Source organism: Camelus bactrianus, chromosome 5 (genome assembly GCF_048773025.1).
Source record: "Camelus bactrianus isolate YW-2024 breed Bactrian camel chromosome 5, ASM4877302v1, whole genome shotgun sequence".
Classification (NCBI taxonomy): domain Eukaryota; kingdom Metazoa; phylum Chordata; class Mammalia; order Artiodactyla; family Camelidae; genus Camelus; species Camelus bactrianus.
This window is the reverse complement of record NC_133543.1, coordinates 86471002-86495770: the sequence shown is the minus strand read 5'-3', so window position 1 is coordinate 86495770 and position 24769 is coordinate 86471002. Positions and strand designations below refer to the sequence as shown.

The following is a 24769-nucleotide window of genomic DNA, read 5'->3' as shown; positions in this document are numbered from 1 at the left end:
TAAAAATGATTTTTACTTTGTACCTTCCCTCTCCTACTCATTATCATTAACCCCTACATCAAGAACATCAGGCAAGGGGATAAAGCCTTATCCAGTTGGGTTGCAAAGACTAAAAAGTAGAGCATAAACCTCTGGGGGTGGGGGGCACAAATGACCTTCCAAATACAGACTCTATGGTCTCATGATTCTATGTCAACTATATCTTTTATTATCCCTTAGGAACCTGATACATGGCAGGTACTTACTGATGAATCTAGAGAATTCCTAATGTTTTTTTGCACACAGCCTCTAAAGGCTCCAATTCCCATTCCCTCCCCACCTGCAAAGCCCCCTTCACACTGCAACTACAGGGTAAATGAAGATAGAACCGTCTGAGCGGTGTGAGCATGGTATACACAGTTAAACACCAGTGGCACAGCTCTGAGACGAGGCCAGGTTCTGAGGAGAGGAGCAGCAGCAAACTTCCCCTTCATTTCCACCAAGTGCTAAACATCTGCAACTGGCTTCCTGGCAGATCTGCTTCACGTGTCTGTGTAAGCAAATTATGGCTCAAACCGGGACTGCCATCCATTATCCTCCCCAGAGACCCGGGAGAGGCTGGTCTCATGCACGTATCACTCCTCATCATCAGGGTTTTTAACTGCAAGTAATTTCCAGGCTGTGCAGTGACAGGGAAGCTAGAGATAAAGCACAGACTTCAGTGACTGGCCTGTTTTCTCAATAAAAGCAACAGATTCTCTGAATGCAGCAGAAAGGGGCACAAGTCAACTCCTGACTTTTCTTATGTTCTTTCTCTCTGCAATATGCTGAAAGAGTAGACAGTAAAGAGAAAGAACACCTGTGTGACACAGCACTCCACCCTCAAACCACCATCATTTACTTGGGATTACCTCCTTGCTTGGAGATCTTTATAAAATGGATAAACTACTACCTCTCAAGTACACTGAAATACAAGCCTGGTCATAGGCAGAGAAAGTGAATCAATAATCTCTGTATAGAAGCTTCCAGTCCGATTCCTCCACAAGACTAAACACTAAAAATCAGCTTGTGCTCAGACCCTGAGCTATCCCCAAATTAAAAACACAAGGCTTCCACTGGGCTGATTCTAACACTATCAGGCGATTCCAAAGAATCACCCATAATCCAGATGTACAAAAGTATCAGGAAGAATGAAAGTCCATTTGCATGTATTTTGTCTAAAATGACACACACTTAGGTTTCATTAATGCTGATTTCATGCCTTAAAGACACTACAGTGCAGCAGAGAAATTCTGCAAACTAGTGTGGGGGAACAGAAGCACCATCCAAGCTCTGCCTGTTCCTCAGTAACCCTGGGCAAGCCACCTGGCCTGCCTATAACCGGTTTTCCTCAAAAAATAAAATGGGAATACTACTATTGACCCTACCTATCTCATGGGATTATATTGCTTTTCAGATGAAATAACGTGCACAAAAGTGCTTTGTGTACTGTAGGCTTTATGCTCCAAGCCCTAGGATACACACAATATGTGTCTACCAAATGATACATACAATAATACCCACAGCATGTTTACTCACAACTGCCAAGGTTAGGAAATAATCAAAAATGTCCAACGTTAGAAGAATGGATGAATCAATTATGATATAACCATAAAAGAGAATACTACATAGCTACAATAAAGAATGAACAATTTTAACATCATGGATGAATCATAAAAGGCATGATTCCAATTATATGACGGTTAAGACAGGCAAAACTACTCTCAAGTGACAGAGGTCAGAATAGTGGTTATCTTGGGGGTTCTGACTGACAAGGGTGTCAGGGAGCCTTCTGAGGTGTTGGAAATGTTCTGTATTTTGATCTGGGTGGTGGTACCCAGATATATGAATACGTAAGAATTTATTAGCATACACATTTAAGATTTGTGCATTTACTGTATGTATGCTTCATCCTTGATAAAGTTTTAAAAATTGTATCTTAAAAGTATCAAGCTGTAAACAAATGTAAGTTAACACTGTGATATTTTAACTATTACTTTTCTTGTACTAGCATATAGAACAACTATACTAGAGATTGAAGGCAGAAAAGGAAAGTGGAAAAGAACAAAGGAAAATATCATGGGGTCCAATAGGGGCCAGCAGTTATGCTCCTTCACAAGGTCTCTGACACACAGAAAACTGGGTGTACTTCTGAAAGAGGGAGCATGAGCTGTTCCTCACGCAGGTGTGGCTGCTGGTACTCTAGGGGGGAGGGATGGAGAGGTGGCGCCATGGTGTGGGGTAAGATGATTATGGAAGGAGCCCGGGGTCTGGGTTCTAGTCACTCACTGGCCATGAACCTGCTGAGATGCTGAGCAAGTCAACTCCACCTCTCCAGATGGCATCTGGAAAACGACCAGACTGCTAAGCATTGAGCATCTATGACGCTAAGACGGAAAAATCAATAAATGTCAACAACAATAAAGAAGGCTAGATTAGGTGGCTACAAGGAAAACAAGTGCTAAAATAATGATTTTTTTCCCCATAGAGTTTGTATCAAATGATTCTTTAGACATAGCTCAGCCTCCTGGAATCCCACGAGAAACAATACTCCAAAGCCCCAGGAATAAATTCTTTTTCCCGCTGTGCTCTTAACACTGAGTAAGAAGAACGGACGGCTGGGGGGGTCAGTCCTACAACTGGATTCCTGGCTACTGACTTATGACAAGATCTCAGACATGTCATTTCACTTCTCATAGCCCTAAGTTTCTTCATCTATAAAACCTGAGGGTTCTTCCGAGTCCCATCAACAAAAGAAATCCCAGTTTTCTGCTCCCACTGTCCAACTGCTGAGAAGCACCATTTTTCTCTGCAAGCTTTCAGTTTTAAAAATAAAAACTCAGCTAGATTATTAGGATTCTTTCCAGCTGAAAAAAATTCTATACAAAATAAGCCGATATCCTCTGCCTTAGTTAAAAATCTGGCTTGTTTAAATTCTTCCAGCCCAGGGCTTCTCAACGGTGCCATTCTTTGTTGTGGAGGTCTCTGCCCACTAGGAGTCGGTAGCATGCCCCCTGCTCTAATCACCAAAAATGTCTCCAACAAAATTACTCCCGGCTGAGAACCACTGTTTTAATCCTAACACAGGTTAGTAGGAGAAACTTCAAAAAAAAAAAAAGTTTTTTTTTTTTTATAAAGACGATAAACTTCAAATGAAGAATCAACCTATCTTGACCTTTCACAAGTCCAGGTCTCTCACTGACTATGGTTTGGGGCAAAGGACTTCCCAGATGCCCCTGGAATGTGTCACGATAAATAGCCACACCTCCTCCCACCACAGAGCCATGCCCTGTGAATGAGGGGACAGAGAAAGGGTACACAGGAGCTACTATGGCCCATACATGTTGTTGCAAAAGGCGATATTTCTTCTCTTTTACGACAGTGGTATTCCACTGTATATATACACCACATCTTCTTTACCCATTCATCATCAATGGGCACGTAGGTTGTTTCCATATCTTAGCTACTATAAATAATGCTGCTGTGAGCACAGACGTGTATACATCTTCTTGAATTTTGGACCTTGAGAATATTATGTTAAGTGAAATAAGTTGGATGCAGAAAGACAAATACCAAATGATTTTGATCTTATGTGGAATATAAAAAAATGAAAATGAACAAACCAAACTAAACAAAACAAACACACAGAGACCGAGAAGGCAGTAGTGGTTACCAGAGAGAAACGGGTCAAGGAGAGAGCAAAATGGGTAAAAGGTTCAATGGTCTGGTGACGGATGGAAACTCAGCTTTCAGTGGTGAGTGTGCTGTGGTGTATACAAAAGTTGACATATAATGTTGTACACAGAAATGTAATGTTATAAACCAATGTCACCTCAATAAATATAAAGAAATAAAACAAAACTGGAGAAAAATATATATAAAAAAGACTTTACCAAACATCAAATGTTAACAGCATGTCTGACAGTAACAATTAGAAAAAGTTAAGTGAAAGAACTGACAGGTTATAACAACGATAGAAATGAATGTAAAGAGGGGTAATATTTGTCTGGGCTTCAAAATGAAATGAGGGGTATCAGTTATTGAAAAGAACTATCTAAGCTTATGTCATGAAAGAATTTTCTATCTCCGCAGCAAGGCTGACTTACCTATATGTCTCAAAGAATCATAAAGCGGACACATTTTTAGACTATATCAGAGGGAAATAGCTCCCCTTAAGATGTACAAGTATAAAGTTATGATTTATTTTTCATCTGAAATGGATATCCCTGGATAATTATTTCCTTTCAAATTAACAAACAACATTTAACAGACACAATGTGACAGCTTGTTAACTATAAATAACTTATGGTAAATACCTTGAAAGAATTTAAGTGGACTATGAGAGTTGGTCTTCACTTTCTCTGATTATAGCCAAGTTTCCTTAATTGATTATTTGGAAAGGGACCGAACTTGTTTTGAAGGCAGTGTAAATGAGTATTTCAGGGCACGGTCAAAAGTGATTACACGTCTGTAAGTTTGCTAAGAGAAAAAGCTGAAGACGAAGCATGACTCTCCTATTTAACCACAAGGAATCAGCTTCCGTGAGCCAGAACCCCACTCGGCAATTCTTCTGTCATCTGTAGATGCACTCTCCCTTCTACCCTTCTCTCCGAAAATCAACCGGTGCCACTTAAAAACATTTTTAATATAAAGGATTGGGTTTTCATTCTGAAAAATGAAGGGTTCACGTGGCACTGAAGCACACACAGGCATAACCGTGCGAGTCAGACACGCCAGACCGAGCGTGCACTGACGGTGAGCCACAGGAACAGGCTCCACTCCGCTGCGCTGACCCTGTTCTCTACCTGTTCAAAGCTGGCGGCGTTTTCCGAGTTGTCTGAAACTGCAACCAACTGAAATCAATTCTGCTGGTACTACAGTCTCGTAAGGACACCACCCCATTCCTAGTCTTAACTGAAATTCATCTCTGTAGCTTATTATCAGACATTAAAATTCCTGATGGTTAGGCTCTGTGCCCTTAAATTCTAAAGATGACATTGCATTTGCAACAAAGAATAAGCCTCAGACATTTTCAAGAAGCATGTTATTCCTCCTTAGATTTCCTCCCCCTCTAATATTCTGGATTCACTCAGCGGTGATGCCTTTGGTTAAGATGTACCGCTGAAAGGGAAAAACTAACTTTTTTCAGACCAGTGCTCTCCTCTTCCTCCAAAACTGTAACACATACTCAATTTTCACCTGATGACAGTTTTTTTTAATGCAATAATGATTAAAATTAAATTATTTCCCTTGACTTATTTTACCTGTTAGCAAAAGCTGACTGATAAGCCTTCACCCTATGTGATTTTACGTGTCAGCTCGGTTAGGCTATGGTGCACAGTTGTTGAGTCAAACACTAGTCCAGATGTTGCTGTGAAGGTATTTTGTAAATGTGATTAACACTTACAACAGCTGACTTTAAGCAGAGACGGTTACCCTCGACAATGTTGATAGCCTCATCCAATCAGCTGCAGAAGTTCTGCCTCTAGACTGTGACACAGAAATCTGCCTAAAAGTTGCCAGCTTGCTGGCCTGCCCTACAAATTTCAGATTTGCCAGCCCCTACCATTGTGTAAGCCAATTCTTTAAAATAAATCAGACTTCACCAACCCCATACACATACACACACACACACACACACACACACACACACACAAACACACACACATTCTCTTGGTTCTATCTCTCTGGAGAGTCCTGAGTAACACTCTAGTTCAGGGGGTAAATATCATCATGCCATTGTATAAAGCAACAAACACAAACAAAATCAAGCAGTTGAATGACACTCTGATGCCCACAGGACTCAGCACTGACTGTGGCAGGATGGGATACAGATGCCGTGGAACCCGTTCTGAGACGGTCATCAGCATCTCAGAGTGTGCGTTTTAAATTCTGGGATCTTACTTCCTGAAAGCAGGGGCTGTAATCTGTTCTTTAACAAAACGCTTTTACCAGGCTTAATAAAAATTCTTGTATATTCTAACTTCTCTCCCAAAAAATATTATGGTTTTTACTGAATGCCTTTATTGAGCTGAAAATTCAAGGCATTTTAAATTTGCCTTGAATTTAGCCACAGATGAACACTTCCAGCCTTGCTCCCACCAGTCCCAGACCAAACTCTCCCTTAGCGTGTGTAGTTAATTCTTGAGTCTCCAGTGTTTCCTTCTGCTACCTTGTGACCAACTGAGTTTCTAGAGGGCAGGGGTGCTGTCTTATCATCCAGCACAGTGCCCAGCATAAAGCAGAGGCTTAGCACGTTAACTGACAGCTGCCAGGACCGAGCTCAATCAGTAACTGTAAAAGATGCTGACTGTTACAAACTGTATACTTTTGAGCTACTCAGTTTAGTTTCATTAAAACTGCATCAGAAATCTGAAGTATAATCAAGGGTTACTGAGATAAACAGCCACATGCATTTGGCTCATAGCTGAATCAGATTCAATACTCATACACCAAGCAGGAAGACTTGGGCCCACTAACTGTGTCAGTAGGAAGTCTGTGGGACCTGCATACATGAGGTATTTTACTATAAACACCTGGATATGCCTTATGTTGGAATACTTGTGTGCTCTACCTTGCTGCACTTCACAATCACCTGAGGGGCTTTAAAAACTCAAAACCATGCCCCAAACCCATCTCATACCAACAGAATCTCAGGGGAGAGGAAGGGGTGCTTGTCATCAGCATTTTTTTTAATAGCTCCCCAGGTGACTAATGTGTGGCTTGGCTCGGAATCACTGGGCTGGAGGGATAGCCTTTGCCAGGGTCTAGATTACATGTGGTGTGCACCATGGACCTCAGGAGCTATGATTATAGATGAGTTCTAGACACATCACCACAGCCTATGGAAAGCTGAGTGGATTACAATTTATCCCACCAGGATGCTACAGCTGGAAGGAATTTGCCTGTTGGCTGAGTAAAGAATGATATGCTAATTTAGTTACCTTTAGAATCTTACTTCTTCAAGGGAGAACTGGCATCAAGAAAATAATATCCACTGTGATAGCTCATCTAAAAACAGGGAGTTATTCTCTAATACCTTTTTGGCTTCCTCAGCTGTGACAGAGCTTCCAGAAGCTTCATCTTTGGTTATCAGAGTAATTCCATCTAAAAAGTAATTCACAGAGTGAAATCCATGTACAAAGAATCAACCCCAAACCCACCTTCCTTTCCACCACACCTCCTCCCATTTTTGCACTGGAGATTTTTAAAACTGTAAAGGTGCTCTTCTCTGTAAGAAATATAAAACTTTATTAAAGGCACTGAACTCATATTATTCTTTCCATCTTACATTATTCTTTCTCCTATTTTTGCTTGTATAAAATGAAGGACACATCTCAAATGCTACCTGCTGTCATGAAGGTAGCACTGAATCTCTCTGTCAGAATTCTCAGATCACCTTGTTTATCCCTTTGAAATGGCTCTCACCATATTTTATCTTGTATAACTATTTGTACATATTTTATCTTTCCTAACTATACTTTTCTCTAGAGCAGGGACTATATTTAATTCATCTTTATATTCCCTCCAATGTAGTACATAGCAGGAGCTCAGTAAACAAATGGTAACTGAGTGACTATACTTTGGTCCAAACCCATTAGGTACCAGATGGGATCTGCAGACATTCTGACTTCTAGCAGTGTTACTAGCTATTGATGAGACGATGAGAGAGCTGAGGTCAGGAGGAAACACGCTCTTACCATGGCCTTATCTGTCACTGAGCACAGTACGTCAATTTTAGCTCAGTGAGAACAAATCAAGGATAGAAAAGCGACCCTTTAGTTTTCTCTTCTTCCTAAAATTTTCTTCTGCCTCAAATGGGTGATGTATGAAACGCTTTCAGAAAAGCACATGCATTTAACATCCATCTGTGCCTAGAAATGGCACAGGTCATGTGTATTCTCAGTAGGATATAGGCTCTCAGAAAACATGTATCTTGCATATGTCCTGCAAGTTTCTTTTCAGCAAACAATGTGCTGGAGGCATTCAATAAATACCAAACCCAATCTCTTTCATCTCCTGGGTTGGCAGCAGGGACACAAAAGTGATCTGAGTAAGCCCCATTCACCACCTATTCTAATTGCTTTTGCTCCCCAGTGTAGAAGTTAAAGGGCTGAAAAATTAACTGTCAGGAAAATGGTTGCCTGTGTGATGAAAGGCTGCCCGTTAGACGTTGGATAGATAGGTACGCAACTCTTTTTATACAGAATTTGCACTGAAAGACAGGTTGAAACTAATTTGGGGGTTCTACTACAAATGAAAAGTTTCATACTTCGTAACATCATTGTTTTCATATATACTTTCAACAGGTAATATCTTATACCTTGGTTCTGGAAGAAAATCAAGTCAGGTTAAAGAAAATGGGCAACGGGCATGAAGGAAATCAAACATCAACCCTAAAACTGAAAAAAAATGTATGTTGCCTTCATTCCACGTTGGTCCCTGTGAACAAGTGAGGAACCGAGTGGCTCTGGTGCATGAAGATGCCAGTCTGCTGATATGAAAGCTCAAGAACGTGGCAATGAAAAGCTGAGCAAGGCACCATGTGGGTGAGGTCAGGACAAGTGCTGTGGACCCAGAAGAACTAAAAGAATCGGAGAAAGGAAGTAATGTCTGCCTGCACAGCTTCTTCACTCCTCAAACGGAAAGGTGTGATCTCTGAGGGTCATAACGCGCAGAGTTTAAGATGGGACTTACATGTTTACTACGATTCATCACTTTGCATTTATGTTTATCAAGCAATATTTTCAGATCACTGAATTCTGAGCGTTTCCCAAGTCCACATGGGAAGTCACCAGGTCCTCACATAACACATCACACAATATAATTTATATTTAGAATTTATACTTAGAAAATAAATAGCATAAATATTTGGAGGAAAAGACAAATGACACCTTACCCTGGACGACAATCTCCCAGAAATGACTTAATTGTTTAATTTCCACTTTCTCTCGCAGGGCTTTCAGGAAACTGTTAAAGCGCTGCTCTTCTGAAAACTGGTGGCACATGGGGGTAGAGCAGGGGGCGGGTCAGAGCACACACACAAACAGAATTCATCCCCAGCCCCAAGCACTATATATACTGAATTAAAAATATGTAAAATGTTTTTCCTTGGTACTGATACATGGGAAACTGGCACTTTGAATTTTGGCTATGACTCCTGGGAGCCAGAAATCTTTCCATTTGCTGAAGGGACAGAAATCCCCATAGTCCCACAGGTTTTTTGGTGACCCAGTACTTTGTTTTTTAACCTTTAGCATGGACAGATTCAAACAAAAATAGAGTAATTTAGTGCCTGCTCACCCGACTCACCCACCCCCTTTTATTCTCCCCTGTAAATGTTTACTGTTAGTAAAATGAGTTAGTCATTTCTACTTCTCTTGGCATATGTTGCTACTCATAGTGAGGATGATTATTTCAGAGCCCAGGCTAATCTTTAGGGTGCTGTATGTCTCTCCCCTGTGACGGTGGTCAGCTGCTTAGGAAGAGGACACAGGATGGCATTACCTGAATGGCTTCCTCCCGAAAGACCTTGATGCAGTCCATGCTCTTCATGAAATACGGTGTTTTGTTAGTATCCAAAAACTGTTCAATGTGATTTATTAGTTGGTGACTCGCTAGAACAAAAGACAATAAATTTATTTTTCTCAGCTTGAGTGATGCTTGTTGGAGAGAGTGTATGCTCTGTGTGCCCATAGTATGTATTATGGTTCAAGAGCCTTGTGGTCGGCAGGCCCAAAAGCCACTCCTCTTCTAAGGGGGTGGACAGGAAGGAAAGATGAGATGCAAAATGCTGATTCCAAAAGTCTATATTTTTAAAGTTTAGATAATATTTGTTGATATTTGTCAAGAAATAAAATTTCTAAAATGCTTAGAATTATAGCTAAATGTTCCTTTTGGGATTTCAAACACTAAGTTGTTTTTCTAAAAAATTGTTATTGTTGTTGCCTTTTATACCCCCCTCCCCAAATTTAGGGGCCATTTGGGTAATTCAAAACTGCTTTTCCTGAAATAGTCATAGAAAATAGATTCTCTATTCCATCCCCTAATTCCAGTCAGGATAAATGTCAAACAATGCCAGAGAGTGAAACCAGTGAGGGACGCTCCATCTTCTTCCAATCACAGGTCAAATTAGAAAAGACCAGTCCTTATTTTAATTTAATAATATCCCTTTAGAATGGAAAGCCATTGCTCCATATCTTCTGCCTTAGCTGAACCTGAATATTCTCTAAGTTAGCAATCTACAAAGCCATGAATACTTAATAAACAATAACTGTCAGCAAGCAACGTCATAAATGCTACAGAAAGAGAAAATACATTAATAATTTTTCCTTTCCAAGGTGGGCTGCAACTTGAGGCCACCTCACAAACAAGCAAAGACTTCTTCAGTATGGGAAAAAAAGCAGAGGAAAATAAAAACAAAAGTCACCAGGGAACTTAAGCTGCAGAGCAGATCAAAACTGACCCTCGCGATCGATGTGGAAGAACAAAGCAAGGAGATGTGCAGAGTCACAGCCTAAAGGCTCCCTCTTACTTGTCCCCTGAAACCACTCACTAGCTGGCTGTTCAGCAAATTATGCTGAGTGGTCAAGATGTTGTAAGTCTGCAGGTTTGCCACAGTCGTGGCCTCAACCAAGCACTCTCATAGTTATGAGAGTGTACACGTGAAGTACTAATGAAAACGAGTTTGAAGCTCGCCTGTGAAAGCTTCAAGCCACTAACTCAATCACAGTGACCCGAGCACGGCACGATGCCCTAGGAAAGACCTGAAACGCAGAGCCATCAACTGATTTCCAAAGGATCTCGCAGCACATGGAAAGGATTAAAAAACTGGATGAAGTATTTCCTAATATAATAATTTTGCAGCAAGAGAAAAATATCCCCAGTAACCTTTTCATCTTTTCTACCAACCAGGAGATTATGATCTCCATTACAATAAAGTACTTAACCAACTTGAGGGATTAAAGAAACACTTCCCAGCATTTTCAGAAATCTTTCCAGTGTATCTTGCAGCAGTAAATTAATACCTGCTACAATTCAAAGGAGAGAAAGAATGTTTGGACGGGTCTTTTTAAACAAGGTAAATAATACAATCCTGATTAGTAGGCAGAACAGAAAACCACAAGCTCACAGCAATAGAAGCTATCTCCTCCTCTCAGGCTGCAAAGGCGAAGTAGCAGAACTGTTTGCTATTTCCTACACCACTGAAGCAGCCTGCTTTCTCAGATTGCTGGATACAAAGTTCACTAAGAGTCTCCTATCTGAGCACAAACAAGAGCAGTAATCCCAGAGACTCCAGGGTTCTCAATTCTTTTGAAATGTGAATGAGGAATCTCAGCAGTATAGGGTAAATATCTCTTTGCTTGATTTACTGATTATTTTAGTTTAGCCTAGTACATATTTATTGTGTTCAGTGCTATGTATAAGACACTAGGATGTGTTCTACAGGAGCTACAATTAAGTTAAGATCCTTGCCCTCTGGGAGTTCTCTGTCTAATAAGGGATACAACACGAGACACAAAAATAATAACAAGAGATAAACGCAATACAAGTAGTACGGAAGTATATCAACTGATCTGAATTTTTTTAAAAGAAATCAATCTTTGATGAGTATAACAAAGCTTCATGAATTAACGTGGCTTTTTAGCTGCGCAATGAAAAGTAGAATTTGGTTATCAGACAGAAAAAAAAAAGGAATGAGCAAAAGTGTGAATTGCAGTGGGAAGGCACAGGGTGTGCCTGAAGTGGTCCAGGACGTGGGGACCATGGACAGGAGCAGGGAAGAAAAAGGAGGAGTACGATTTAGACAGGAAAAGGTGGGAGGGAAAGGAGTTCCAAGGAGAGCAAGCAATATGTATGAGGCTCCTGAAACAGGATAGGGTGTAGGAAAAAAGGGTTCAAGACCAAGCCTTTAAGGAACTACAACATTTAGATGTTGTACAGAGGAGAGGGAGCTGACAAAGGAGGCCAGGAAGGAATGATCAGGGAGACAGGAGAAAACCAGGAGGATTTGGCACCCTGGACACTAAGGGTTGAAGAGAGTTGTCTGTTGTGTCATAAAGCATCACATAACTAATATTACACATAATATGATGACATAAAGACTACAAGGAAAAGAGCATAGCGAGCACAGGAGATTCAGGACTGAAACTCAGGGAGCCCTCAGACCCAGGAGCCCATGAAACAAATAGAGAGTGTTGAAGTGCTTTGCAAAAAACACAGCTTCCGGACCCATTCTGATCTTGAAATATGACAGAACCACCCCTGCACCCCTGCCAACACACACAGTTGCTACCCTATAGGAAAAAAATTTCAAAAGAAACTACAATAAAGCAAAATGTAACAGCCAATAATCCATGTGCAATAGCATTATGGGAAAGAAAGGATACAAAACAAGGAAGTAGGAGTCTCAATACCCAGTTTCCATTTAAGAATGAAGTTCTGTATTTGTTTTTAGATTGAATTTGAATTTAGTTTGAATTGAGTTGTCCTATTTACATGTTAGACTGTTCTGTCCTTTCCTTCAGGTAGATAAACGTATCCAAACTTCCAATAAATCCAGTGAACACAAAGAATCAGACTTTTCCCTTCTAGGAATAGTCAGTTACGTGGTCCATGATTCTGAATTCTGTCCCTCTACCTAGACTATTTTGTGGTTCACTGACTATAATGAACCACTTAACACGAGTGAGCAGATGTGATGGATGATGCTTTAATATACTGAATATCAGAATGAGATGTGGACAAGAGACTTTCCTTCCAAACTTCGGTGGTATTTCCCTGCCATTTTTAATAAAAGTAAAATCCAGAAATGGCTAACAAAAACAACCTACTTTGGCTGAATTAAGCTTCTGACTCCCCCTTCATCCCTATCCCGCATTAAGGAAATGCTGATCATCAGGGTGCTCTTCTCTGCTTCTACATCAACTATAGGGCTAAGGAATGACCTGTCAGTCTTCATAATCAGTAAATCACAGCCCCAATTATAATTCACCAAAGTGCTTTTCGGAATTAGTCAGAGGCTCAATAATACTCATTAATAGCTAATATAAAAGATGGCCATTGGGAGGGCCATCCATCTTAAGATGCTAGGTCAGGCAAGGGCCGCCATTTATCTCAAGGAGTCTTCAAAATCAAGATGTCGAGTCTGGATTTCAAAAATGTCTGTTCTGGATTTTGAGGTTTTAAATATGGTCATTATATATTAACCCAGCATCTTACACGAGGACAGACTGCTGACACACAAAATAAATCTTACTACAATAATACTTTAGTGTTATGCCAAAAATGCTACCAAGGTTCAGAAGTGTTATGTAAGAGAAAAATGGCCATGTTTTCTTGTTTCATCTGAAATGTATGTTCTCTTTCTCTAGAGAAAATATTCAGCACCTCCAAAGTCCTACAAAATGAGTCACCTCCCTTCCTGCTGCACAGTCACAGGACCAAACATCTGGGGCCGTGTGTTTGCTGGTCTCTGACTTTACATTTACTTATGGCCTCAGTTCTCTGCAAAGATGTTTCTAACAAAGTAAAAAGAAGTCATTTATTGTAGAGTTTTCCCCTCCACTGGACAGAGCCAAAAGACAGAAGGTTCACTCATCTGTCACACATTATTATATAAAGGACAGTAAAGCCATCTCAAACAATTTTGCCGAACCCAGGCATCAATCTGGATGCTTCCCAATTTAATTCTTAATCATGATCATGAAGTGATGTGAGTTTTACTAATTGAAAAGGTGCACATTTTGCAGATGTCAGCAGTTAAATAATTTTAAAATGTTGACTAGATTTACATAGGCAATGACAACAAAGCAAAATAAAGTGACAATAAAAATCAAGCACTTAAATAAGCATGTGATCAGGATAAAAAGGAATAACATCATTAACAGAATAAAAAGGAATAACATCTATCAGCAGAAAATAAAAATCTAAGCAAGTAGTCCAGTCTGCCATCAACTAAATCCACATGTAAATTACAATGACTGTTTTAAGCCAAAAACTTACAAGAAATATTTGCCTGGTGAGAAAACAAGTCTGTGTTATCATACAGGTAACTAAAACAGAAATCAATCACAAAGAGTCTTCTTTGTACCTCTTTACCATAGGATATAAATTGGCCACTGTGGGTAGAGGCTTTGGGTATTATCAGTCAGGGTCCAACCAGAAGAACAGAAATCACTGAATATTTTACCCAGGAAATTTAAAGCAGGCAATTGTTACACAGGTGATAAAGAACTGTAAAGCCAACTGAGAATGGTGCTGTAACCCAGAGATTAGGAACAGCAAGAAGCTACCAGCCCCCCTCGGCACCATGGGGAAAAGAAGAGCAGAGGAAAGAGGGGGGTGCAACTAAAGTTCAGGGATCTGTCCTGTGGGAGCCAAAATCATGGCGGACTGACTGGAGATGCTGCCCCACTTACTAAGGGAGGAAGAGAAGTAGCCTGGGGCTTCTCCCTCCCTCCTTTACTTCCCACCACGGTCTCACATTGGCTAAAACCAGTGGAAAATCAGTAGGTAGGAGCCTGAAAATGCAACCTGTGAGGCCACCCTGCCCCACTCCTCTCTGCAGATCTGGTGCACACAGGGGAATGGTGAGCAGTGGACCTAGAGGTCACAGGCACAGTGTTACTACGAACCCACAGAGCTGGATGATCCATTTTATACATTGGATATTTCCAGGAAATAGAAATTAACAAGGTATTCTTTAATTTAAATAATAGAGGAAGATAAGATGTATAGCTTTTTTTTTCTTTCTTTCTTTCCAGTTAGGTAGGATACAATGAAATTCAAGTTACTGAAAAGGTTCACAAGCATATTTAAAACTTTCCCCATCCATTTAAACTTTTTTAAAAGCTGTACTTCTACAAAAACCAGAATTATGTAAAAAATAATATATGGTTTTCACTTCTACTTGAAACATCTTTAGAGCTACATATACTTCCCTTTCCTTCAGATCTACAGTGAAACACAGCAAACAGTTGCCACACAATTGGGTGGATGGTGATGATAAACCTGAGGAACTACAAGTGACTGAACTCTTCCCATGGTGTTCCTGTCCTCTCTGGAGTCAAATGAGCTTCTGAACATTTAAGTACAAAAAGAAGGTGCCCTAAATATTTTTCCTCTGAATGACATAAGATACACTGATTTATTTCTTAAATACCTATTCTGCTACCACTTCTAAGAGTTCAGATCTAAGATTCCAGCAACTTGTCGGAATGTTTGTGCTCCTCAGTCTGGTATTATTCTCATTTTTAGTTTTGCAGTCTTTAATGAAATATTCTTATTGGGGAAAAATAAATCACTCGGTGGCAACAAAAGAAACTGAGAACTAGGCAGGGCACAACCATTAAAAGAATGACACAGCCATTGAGGATAGGACAAACACTGGTTAGAACCAACTAGGCCCAAGATGGGGGAAGATTCAACTTCTAGTAGACCTTGAGACTCATTATACACTCACTGTAATACACTGGTGTGCTAAATGACACACCCACAGGTGCCATGACAGTTCTGAGGCTGACCATAAAAGGCCAAAAAGTGGGCAGTGGCCCAATTTCTGGAAATTCCCACCCCTTCCCTGAAATAGTTGGAATAATCTTCCTACTCGTTAGCATATGAAATTACCCAGCCCATAAAAATTTAACACTCCCAACACCCTGGGCTGCTCTCACTTTCTGAAACTGACAGCATTCTGCCTATGGAATGTGTACCTCTCTAAATAAACTTGCTTTCACTTTAAATAAAAAAGAAAGAAAGAAAGAGAGAGAGGGAGGGAGGGAGGGAGGGAGGGAGGAAGGAAGGAAGGAAGGAAGAAAGAAGGAAGAAAGAAAGACAGACAGACTGAGAACTAGGGAAAAGTATAAGCTTTATGAACCTGAAAATGACACTCAAATGTTGTCTTGTTTATAAGCACGTGGACAGTGAACACAGCTCTATCCTGCCCTTGGCATCTTCCCGATCCTTCCCCCTTTTAGAAACTACTCTTCTAGATTCTTTGCCCCAGAATTCTTCATCTAGCAGACAGAAGAAGGTGCCTGTCTCCCTTTTAAGAACAGAAAAAATCATCAGATATGACACAGAGAATAGCGCAGCCATAACATTATGCATGACCAGTGGCACAGGAAATTGAACTAAGGTATATGAAGTACTGACCACTTCAGCAGTACAGACATAGCCCTGGTTGGTTTTTTTTTTTTTAATATTATTATTTTTCTTACCCATAACTAAAAAACTCAATTAAAACTTCACCATTTAAACTCCACAAGTTTAGTCACAGCCCATTTTTTCATGCTTAACGATTTTCTCATTAAATGCAGTAATTTCTTACAAATTACACCAATAAAAGTAAGTCCTGCTGGGTGTTTTCTCCCCTTTTAAAATGCTGCCTTTTCATTGATGTGTTAAATTAAAACCCCAGGCACAAAGAGCAGAGTAAATGCAAAGTCTTTATTGTTAGACTCCATTCCGGCAGACTATGAGATCTCTCTTGTTTTATTTTTGTTTTTATTTGAGTTAACTGTGAGTCCTACTCTGTAGCCACAGGAAGAAAGATTCTGAAAGTCTCTGGGTCTTAGCTCACGCTAAAAAAAAGGTGATAGTGTGAGCTAATGAGAAACTAAAACAATGGCATCTGGTTCAGCCCACTGGCTTCAAGCTTAGTTTATGTAAGAGAATTACGACAAGTCTAATTTTTCTCATCTTAAATAATGGGCATAAGACCAGATTTGTTCCCAAGTTAGCTGGAAATTTTTAAGTTTCCTGTTATTTGGGTGTGTTCCATGGCATTCTATGGTCTTTTAATTTTTTATTAAAAACATTCAATTTAACCATTAAAGACTTACTGAACATGTCTCACAAAACCTTAAGGTTATCAGTTCATATTTACAGTTAACTAAAGTTAACTAAAGACCAAAGAACATCCAATCTTTAGTCTAATTCCTCCATTTCCAGAATGGAGTGCACCTAAAGTAGTTCAAAACTGGGACATGATGCTAACATAAGAAAGAAACTAAAGGATGGCCTTTTTAATCAAATGAGAAACTAATTTCTTTAGCTTATTTATGTAATGTATATGCTACATGGTTGGAAGTATACACTGAGGTTTCAAGTAGGGAGTAGAGAGGGCAGAGAGAGTGGGTCTCCACAACTTTCTAAGGTTCTAAACAAATTCAAAAACTTGGCAAAGCTTCCTAAAATAAAAGTGATACAGAAGAATTAAGAACTTAACCATTTAGACCTGATCTTGTTCTAGATGAGTAGTAGAAGGAAGGCAGAATCAAGATGACAGTGTTTGATACTCCAGTAATTTTATAGTATCTGTCTAGCTTCATATCTGAGTGGATGTCATCAAACTAATGCAGAAGTAGGCAGAAGGAACAAAGTAGTCATAGTAACAGTGCAGCCAAGAGAAAATGCTCTTTTCTCTTAGAGACCAGAGCACTGGTCTTCTCAGGAGACCAGTCTGGCAATGGGATCCAATTAAAAGTTGGTAATTGAATGGAATTGAAATTCATGTATCAGTTGAAGAGATACAGTGAGTGATGAGTCAGACTCCTTAGCAAGGAGAGAAGCGGGTGTCCACTGGTTGAATGTGCTTTGGTGGATGATGGAGGAGGGGGAGGCAGCATGGAGTGTTTTAAGATGCCTTAAAGAATCTGACTCATTCTTAAATGGAAATATCAAGTACTAGAAATTTTAAAACAACCATATTCCACACAGTAAATCTTCTTAAAAACTGGTAAATAATGATGCCCTGTGTTTATATGGTATCTTTCCTTAAGGATTTTTTTCTTCCATTTTCTCCCCTCTATCTTTTTCTGATTTTGTGAAAAAGTTGTATAATACTCTAGAGTTCAAAATACAGAGATAATGTTTTCCTCTACTTCTTCTTTGATGAGGCTGAGATTTTGACTCAATCCAAAGAACCTGAGAATTAATTCTGCTGTAATTCAAAAATTCAAATTGTTATTATTCCCAAACACTGCTTTGTTAAAATTAACACTGGAAATGAAAAAATTACTATTAGCCAGCAGTACTCAGAGAGTAAAAAAAAAAAAACAGATGGAGGTTTTATCTGTCCCACTGATGGCAGACAGCAGCAGAATCTTTGATAATGAATCAGACTACAATAAAACTACTACTGGGCACTGGTATCTACTGGCTCTTAACTATCAAGAGTCTTTTTAGGAGAGAGCGGCCAAGATGGCAGAGTTAAAGGACCACGAGCACATCAAAATCATAACTAACTGCTCAACAACCATTGATGAAAAAGACTGGAACCTACCAAGAAAGATCTTCTTCCACAAAAGACATAATGATGGAACCACAATGAGACAGGTAGGAGGGGTGTACCCGCAATCTAATCAAATCCCACCCCTCTAGGGGGTGATCCACACACTGGAGAGTAACTGTACTGCAGAGATTCTCCCACAGGAGGGGGACGTATTAGCCCCACATCAGGCTCCCTGGCCCAGGGATTTGGCACTGGGAAGAGGAGCCTCCAGAGCATTTGACTTTTAATGCCAGCAGGGCTTAACTGCAGGAGCTCCACAGTACTGGGGATAAAAGAGACTTCATTCTTAAAGGGCAGACACAAAATCTCATGCACAACAGGACCAAGAACAAAAACAGTAACTTCTTAGGAACTGGGCCAGACCTACCTGCTGGTTTTGGAGGGTCTCTTGGGGAAGTGAGGGAGAGCTGTGGATCACCCTGGTGACATAGACACTGGTGTCAGGCCTATTGGTGAGTATTCATCTGCAGGGACTCTCCCAGAGGCTGACATCTTGCTTGGGTCAATGGCACCAAGACCTGGTCCCACAAAAACACGCAGAGGCCAAACAATACTCTAATAAACAACCAACGGACCACTGAAGAAATCAAAGAAGTTAAAAAATACCTAGAGACAAATCAAAATGAAAACACGATAATGCAAAACCTGTGGGATGCAGCAAATGCAGTTCTAAAAGGGAAGTTTATAGCAAGACAAGCTTACCTCAGGAAACAGGAAAAATCTCAAATGAACAACCTAATCTTACACCAAAAGCAACTAGAAAAAGAACAAACAAAACCCAAAGCTAGTAGAAGGAAAGATATCATAAAGGTCAGAGCAGAAATAAATGAAACAGAGACTGAAAAAACAATGGAAAAGATCAATGAAACTAAAAGCTGGTTCTTTGAAAAGATAAACAAAATTGATAAACTTTTAGCCAGACTCATCAAGAAAAATGGGAAGAGGGCATAAATCAATAAAATCAGAAATGAAAAAGGAGAAGTTACAACTGACACAACAGAAATACAAAGGACCAAAAGAGACTACTGTAAGCAACAGTATGCCAATAAAATGAACAACCTAGAAGAAATGGACAAATTCTTAGAAAGGTACAGCCTCCCAAGACTGAACCAGGAAGAATTCTATAGAAAATATGAACAGATCAATTACTAGTACTGAAACTGAATCAGTAATTTTAAAACTCCCAAAAAACAAAAGTCCAGGACCAGAAGGCTTCACAGGTGAACTCTACCAAACACTGAGAGAAGAGTTAACACTTATGCTTCTGAAACTATTCCAAAAAATTGCAGAGGACAGAATACTTCTGAATTCATTCTATGAGGCCACTATCACCTCGATACCAAAACAAGACAAAGATATCACACAAAAAAGAAAATTAAAGGCTAATATCACTGATGAACATAGATATAAAAATCCTCAACAAAACACTAGCAAACCAAATCCAACAATACATGAAGAGGATCATATACCATGATCAAGAAGGATTTACCCCAGGGGTGCAGTAATTAAATGGTGGAGAGGTTGTGGAGAAGAAGGAACCCTCCTGCACTGTTGCTGGCAATGTAAATTGGTATAGCCACTAAGGAGAACAGTATGGAGGTTCTTTAATAAACTGAAAATAGAGTTACCATATGACCCAACAATCCTACTCCTGAGCATACATCTGGAGAAAACTATAGTTCAAAAAGATACATGTACCTCAGTGTTCACAGCAGTACTATTTACAGTAGCCAAGAAAAAGAAGCTACCTAATTGTCTATTGACAGATGAATGGATAAAGATGTGATACACATATACAATGGAGTATTACTCAGCCATAAAAAGAATGAAATAACGCCATCTGCAGCAACATGGATAGACCTAGAGATTATAATATTAAGTGAAGTAAGTTAGACAAAGACAAATATGATTATCACTTATATGTGGAATCTAAAAAACAATGACACAAATAAACTTACTTAAAAAACAGAAATAGACTCACATAGAAAACAAACTTACAGTTACCAAAGGGAAAAGGGCAGGGGAGGGATAAATTAGGAGATGCTGTTAACATATACACCCTATCATATATAGAATAGATAAACAAAAAGGATCTAATGTATAGCAACACAGGGAACTATATTTAATATTTCATAATAACCTATAATGGAAAAGAATCTGAAAAATAATATATATATATATAAAACTGAATCACTTTGCTGTACTCCTAAAACTAACACAACATTGTAAACAAACTATACTTGAATATAAAAAAAATAAAATAATAGATTCTCTTTAGGGAGGATTTGGGGGTAAGAAAAAAGAATGGACATTCTTGGAAGGAATATCATGAGTAAACATACAGAAGAGCAGGAAAGCCAATGACACAAGAGTATTGGCAGGAATACAGTTTGGTTTGATACAGAGTTTGTAGAGGGGACCTGCAGAAGATGGGTCTGGAATGGGAGGATGGGACCAGGCTGTGGAAAGTCTTGACTGGGGGATTAATTTCAAAGACATGGGGAGTGATTAAGAAAAGATGACCCCAAAGGGACAGACTGGGATTTCAAAATGTAGAACAGATAAACAAGATTATACAGTATAGCACAGGGAAATATATACAAGGTCTTATGGTAGCTCACAGAGAAAAAAAATATGACAGTGAATATACATATGTTCATGTATAATTGAAAAATTATGCTCTACACTGGAATTTGACACAACATTGTAAAATGACTATAACTCAATAAAAAAAAAGTTAAAAATTTTTTTTAAATAATAAAAAAAGAAAAGCTGACTCATAATCAAGTTTGTGCTATAAGAAGCTAAATTTGTGCCAACATATGGGGTGAGCTGAACAGGAAGAACTTTGAGGATAATTAATATAGGATACTCTTACTGTCCAATGGTGAAATAATGAAAGCCTGAATTAAAGTAGTGGTATTTACGATGAAAAGGAAAAGACAGATATGACACAACTGAATTAGAAAATGATTAGAAATTAGAAGAAAATTAGAAATGAGTATAAAGTGGTCAGAAATGTACATCAACAGTAAACTCAAGAGGCAAAATAATGGTAGTGACAAAGATCCCTTATTCGGGGGAAAGTTCTATTAGCACTCATAGTTCCAGGACACCCCATCACTTTGGCTGTTGCCTCACTTGGGACATCTTTCTTTGGGACCTCACCTATTCAGCCTTTTGTGGCTCAGGTTATGCCAGCCTCCTCCATGTATTCTTCCTCAAATTGGTCAACCTACTTGCATCTGTGTCTGTACTGTGCATCTTTCCTATTGCCTTGGATGAACTACCTGTGCATGCATCTATCTAAGTTACCCCTTCCATCTGTGCCCTAAATCCCACACTTCTCCCCTACTCAAGGATCTCATTCATTCTCATTCCTTTATAGACTATCTCTATGGTGACTCCTCCCAGATTTATATTTATAACCCAGGTCTTGATCCTGAAGTCAAGACCTACATAACCAACCTGGTCTTTCCCTTCTCAGTAAATGCCAATTCATTCCAGTTGCTCAGGCCAAAAAAACTTAAGAGTCACCCTTGAGTTGTTTCCTTCTCTCACATCATATTTTCAAGCCATCAGCAAAACCTGCCAATTCTACCTTCAAATTATATCAAAAGTCTGACCTCTTCTCACTACCTCTATCACTGCCTCCCTCACTTGGATTACTACAGTAGCTTTCTAACTCATCTGCCTACTTCAACCTTGCCCATTCTCAACATGGCAGCCAGAGTGCCTTTTAAAACATAAACAGATCTTCCTCTACTTAGAACTCTTCAGTGGGTTCTCATTTCACTCAGAGTAAAAGCCAAAGGTCTAGGAGGCCCTACATGATGTGCGCCCCAGATACCTCTCTGATCTCATCTCTGCTGCTTTCCTCCAGCCATGCTGGCTTCCCTGATGGTCCTAGCCAATGCTCCCTCAGTCTGCAAAGCTTTCCCTAGAGCTAGCCATTAAGCTCTATCTTCCACTTTCCTCAATCTCTGTTCAAATGATAACCGAACAGCAAGCCTTCCTTGATCTTCTATATAAAATCACATGCCTATCATAACCACAGCATTCATTATCCCAATATCCTATTTCAATTCTTCTCTATAGTGCTGTCATGAGTTGAACAGTGTTCCTCCAAAATTCACATTCTTTCCAGAAACTCAGAAAGTGACCTTATTGGAAATAGGGTCCTTGCAGATATAATCTCAAGGGGGGGGGGGGTAATCCAATATGACTTACAGGAAGAGGTAAATTTGGACACACACACAGAACTCCATGTGAAGATGAGGCAGAGACTGGAGCAATGCATCCACAAGCCAGGGAACAACAAGGCTTGCCAGCTGTGACCAAAAGCCAGGAGAGAGGCCTGGAATGGATTCTCCCTCAAGAGTCCTTAGATGGAACCTACCCTGCTAATACCTTGAATCTGGGCTTCTAACTTCTGGAACTGAGAGAAAATAAACTTCTGTTGTTTTAAGCCAGCCGGTTTGTAGTACTTTGTTACAGCAGCCACAGGAAACTAATACACCACTTATCACCATTTGACACAGATTTTCTTGTTTGCTGTCTGTTTCTTGCCACAACGACTAGCATTTAATTGGCATTCAACAACCATTTGCTGAACTGATGAATAAATGATCAGGCTTCACTGATTTACTCCTGTAAAAGCTTCAGGTCTAAAAGACATGAAGAGAAGAGGTCTTCTTGTGTTTCTTCAGTTTAAACCCTTACACTGTGCACTCAGTATTGGCTAACACTAAGGGAAATGGACAGTCTAGAACTCTTATTATCCTCCTTTACCTTAATTTTATAGAGATAGAAATGGTTAAAATAAAGCTCTATGGAAGGAGAAAATACACAGACAAAGAGTAATGAGCTATGTAAGATGTATGCAGGTGTGTGTGGATAAGATATCATTTCCATGCTGTCACGACTATATATGCAGGCATCTTTGTTGTCGCTTACTGAGTATGAATTAGCCCCAACCCATCTTGTCATAAGCTCCTTTTTCCCTCTTAGGTCAAGTTGTTTGAGCCCACTAGGAATGGGTGGTTCTCCAAAATGTACTGCCTATGGCTATAATCTCAATTTACCACACCCTAAAACAATTAGCCATCTTGACTATAATACAGAGCATTAACAGGGATTAACAAGGTTATTTCTATGAAGAGATAGTGAGAAAGCAAGATAGAGAATGTAGGTATGAGGGTTTGAAAGACAGCAAGACAATGAATGATGAAATTTCCCCATTTTATGTACTACTGTATTACTATTTGACTTTTTTCCAATGAGCATGTACTTATTTTTTAATGAGAAGCCTAAGAAGCAATTAAATCATCTTAACATATATAAGAGACTATTATATAAGTAAACAACAAACAATTGTTTCTATTTCTAGTGAATCCTAAATGGAAAAACATTTTTCATGGGTTGGCATTTACTGATGGTATTTGCTCAGAACACTTCTATTTCACTGATCCCTTTCTTTCTTCTTTGTTTTTTTCTTTACTATCTACTTTTTTCTGTTTATTACTTGTGTACTTAAAGGGCAGTATTAAAAAGAACCTTTAAAATTATTTAATTTCACCCACCATCCTCAGGATAGTCTACCATTTTGAACCAGATTTGTGGCAGGCAAATTTCATCTTTGGTTTGTAGATTCAACCCTCCCTATAATTCCATACATTTAAAATTTCAATGTGTGAGTCTTGGGGATTCATTATAGTCCATCTAAGAGTAATGAGAAATGGGACAATCATGGGATAATCCAACTCTGTGTACAGGATAAATAATGAATCAAACAAAATACACCCATGCTTGAGAAAAATGGCACCAAAGAAGAAACGAAAGAAAAGAGGGAACAATGAACCTATGAACTTTCCAAATCTACAAACACCGACCTAGGACTTGCTCTACTAAAATACCTATTGTCATCAAAATGTAAATTTGCTTTCATTACTCACAACTAATCATTTTTTGTGCTCTAACAGGTTCTTGAAATCTCCACAGTTTTTCCTGTACTGAGTAAGCTTGTCATTTACTAATGTAAATGAATTCCTCCCATGAAGCAGAGGATTCTGAAACATAATCTTGTGATACATGTATCTAAGTTTATTTTTTCCAAACTCTAATACCTGAAGACCTTTATTTAAAATATACTCTATTACCTGAGTTGACAATGTTTTCTTTATTGATGCTCTATAGAAATCCACTTGGGTTCCTAGGTTTTTGTTTAGCTAGGTGAGGCAAAAGTTACAAAGGTCTCACTAGCCCACAAGGCCTCAAGGTAAATAACCTTCAATACTCAAAACATCATGGAGAAAAACTAGACAGAAAATCAACAAAGATATAGATTTGAACAAACTATCCTTCACACTGACCAAATTGACATTTACAGAACCCTCAACCTAACAACAGAATACACATGCTTGTAAAGGGCATATGAAACATTTGTCAGAACAGACT

At 39.3% G+C, this 24769-nt stretch overlaps 1 protein-coding gene across 1 annotated transcript in view; it reads right to left on the bottom strand.

The window, feature by feature from the left end:
• The window catches only part of XRCC5 (X-ray repair cross complementing 5), an 82720-nt gene that overhangs the window by 2872 nt on the left and 55079 nt on the right, over nucleotides 1–24769 (bottom strand). The window contains exons 17-19 of the mRNA XM_074364272.1: nucleotides 9526–9635; nucleotides 8918–9014; nucleotides 7058–7125 (exon numbers count right to left, since the gene is read on the bottom strand). Of these exons, the coding sequence (XP_074220373.1) occupies nucleotides 7058–7125; nucleotides 8918–9014; nucleotides 9526–9635 (275 nt within the window). The remainder of the gene's footprint in view (nucleotides 1–7057; nucleotides 7126–8917; nucleotides 9015–9525; nucleotides 9636–24769) is intronic.